Source organism: Poecilia latipinna, unplaced genomic scaffold (genome assembly GCF_001443285.1).
Source record: "Poecilia latipinna isolate Pla-1442-1.1 unplaced genomic scaffold, P_latipinna-1.0 Scaffold346, whole genome shotgun sequence".
Lineage (NCBI taxonomy): Eukaryota > Metazoa > Chordata > Actinopteri > Cyprinodontiformes > Poeciliidae > Poecilia > Poecilia latipinna.
In genome coordinates this window covers 49,163-51,250 of record NW_015112962.1, presented here as the reverse complement: position 1 = coordinate 51,250, position 2,088 = coordinate 49,163, and the positions used below count along the sequence as shown (strand labels likewise).

General features: G+C 45.8%; 1 protein-coding gene across 1 annotated transcript in view; it reads left to right on the top strand.

Annotated features, from left to right (window-relative positions):
• Positions 1-2,088, top strand: part of noc2l (NOC2-like nucleolar associated transcriptional repressor) — a 31,930-nt gene that overhangs the window by 8,620 nt on the left and 21,222 nt on the right. The window contains exon 11 of the mRNA XM_015035708.1: positions 537-648. Coding sequence (XP_014891194.1) covers positions 537-648 — 112 coding nt within the window. The remainder of the gene's footprint in view (positions 1-536; positions 649-2,088) is intronic.

Genomic DNA, 2,088 nt, shown 5'->3' with positions numbered 1-2,088 from the left:
TTTTGGATTGTGTTGTAAACATTTAAGTAAACTAACTAGACCAGCTAACTTTGTAGTCCTTACTTTAACTTGGATCTGATTTAAAAACCTTGAGATTCACGTTTGTTTTACTTAATTTTAGTTTTTCTGATGGAGAGTAAATTCAATTACAAATGGTAAATCAAAATTTTAGACTTCCTTAAAAGGAGAATAAAGAATAAATCAGATTTAGAATGCAAAATGCCCATTGGCATTAACTCGTGTATGGATGTAAATATTTAAACTTTTCGGATTTAAGAAAAATATCAGCACTAGCAAAGTAGTAACATCAAAGTTTTGACTTTCCCAGAGGGATTTTTATCATTTGAAATGGGATACAAATGGATATGAGGCAGATTGAAGTTGTTTATTTTATGTTTCAGCTCTCCAAATACAGGGACTACAACCCAAATGTCTAAATCAGTTATTGATTATTTAAGTATTATGGTGAATCCATCCTGTTGTTGCACATTTTTCCAACAGCAGGTGGCGACACTGACCGCTCTTTCTGCTTTCAGACTGGTTCCGACGTCCAGATATTACCCTCTGAGGATGCACTGCTGCAGAGCACTTACCTTGCTTTCTAGCAGCACCAACACTTTTGTGCCTGTTCTGCCTTTTCTTCTCGAGGTAAGCCCCCCAAACCCAGAAGTCACCACCCAAACCTCAGAGTGAAAGTCTGTTTCCAGCACCGTGAAATCAGGTTTTCACCATCGGAACCCAGTGCGAGCACCTCAGAGGGTGCAAATGATCTTGAACCAACAATAGTACGTCGCTTGTCTCTGTCTCAAGTGGAAACAGTGAAAAGGTAGATGTGATGAAATGTTCCGTCGGTGGTTGGCTGTGGAAAAAACATCAGTGACATGTGAAGTGCATCTTGGTCTCAACGGCTACAACCGAAGGAGCTCAGGAGGAAACATGTCGAGGAGCAGCGCTGCGCTCGAGGCACCTTTTGTTATCAGACCAATCGGGGGTCACCAACCGACAGCTTTTTTTCTCTGGGTCAGGTGTTAATCACGTGCTCACACGCGCTGGTTCGCCTTGCGTCTGAAAGTTTGCGAAGTGTTTGCACACACAGCGAGTCTTTGTTGCGGTTCTTCTGGATGGGAGCAGCACCCTGGCGACAACAACAGGCTCGGCCCACCAGGGAGTGGTCACTGCTGGCTCTACGTATGCGTGTTTGTGTGCATCCAGCAGTTTGACCGAAGCGACACAGGCACGGTTGTGGTTCACACTCTGGTCCTAACGCGCTGTGCAGACCACATCCTCTTTGCCTATGGCCCAATTCCCCCCCTCCAACGCACTCTCAAAGGCCCCTCCTTCTAACCCCCCGCAGCAAGCTGTGTTTATTTGTGACGCACAACACTTCCTGTGTTTCTCTTTTTGTTTTTTCTTTTTCCTCCCTCACTGTTCCCTTCTTGTTAAAGGCAGGCTGAGGTGTGCTGCTGCAGTTTTAATTAGAGCAGCACAAGCACCCCCCCCCTCTTTTCCTCCCATGCCCCTGTGCCTGTGTGTGTTCTCGTATCTCCGAGGGGGGTGTATGATTTGGAGCTTCCTGCTTCTGTAGCTGTGTGTGTGTGTGTAGATTTGCACCAGGGTTGGCCCATGCCTTCCCACTTCCCCCTGGCTCCCCCACAGACCGCCACCACATCCTATGTTTGTACAGACTGCACCGGCCAGGAGCGTTGCACTGCTGCGCACGCAGAGAGTATTAACGACCGCACGCGCACACACACACACACACACACACACACACACATACATTCTCTTACTGGGAGTCAGAAATAGCTTGTTTCTCAAAAAACAGAAATTCACTTGCACACTGTGGGCAGATGTGGAAGCTAAAGCTCGTAGATGAATAGCCCACACGTTAGCTTCAATGTACTTTCGCAAACTAAGAAAAAAGCAACACCGGTGCTTTTGAGTAACCCATGTCACCTGGTTATTGTTATAGCAGTCCACACACAGCTAATGAAATGCGTTTGGTGTGTCACACACTCTGATGGACTCAAAAAGTGTATAGATTACACTTTCCGTCTTTTCATTGGTAACACTTTATTTGAAGGGAGT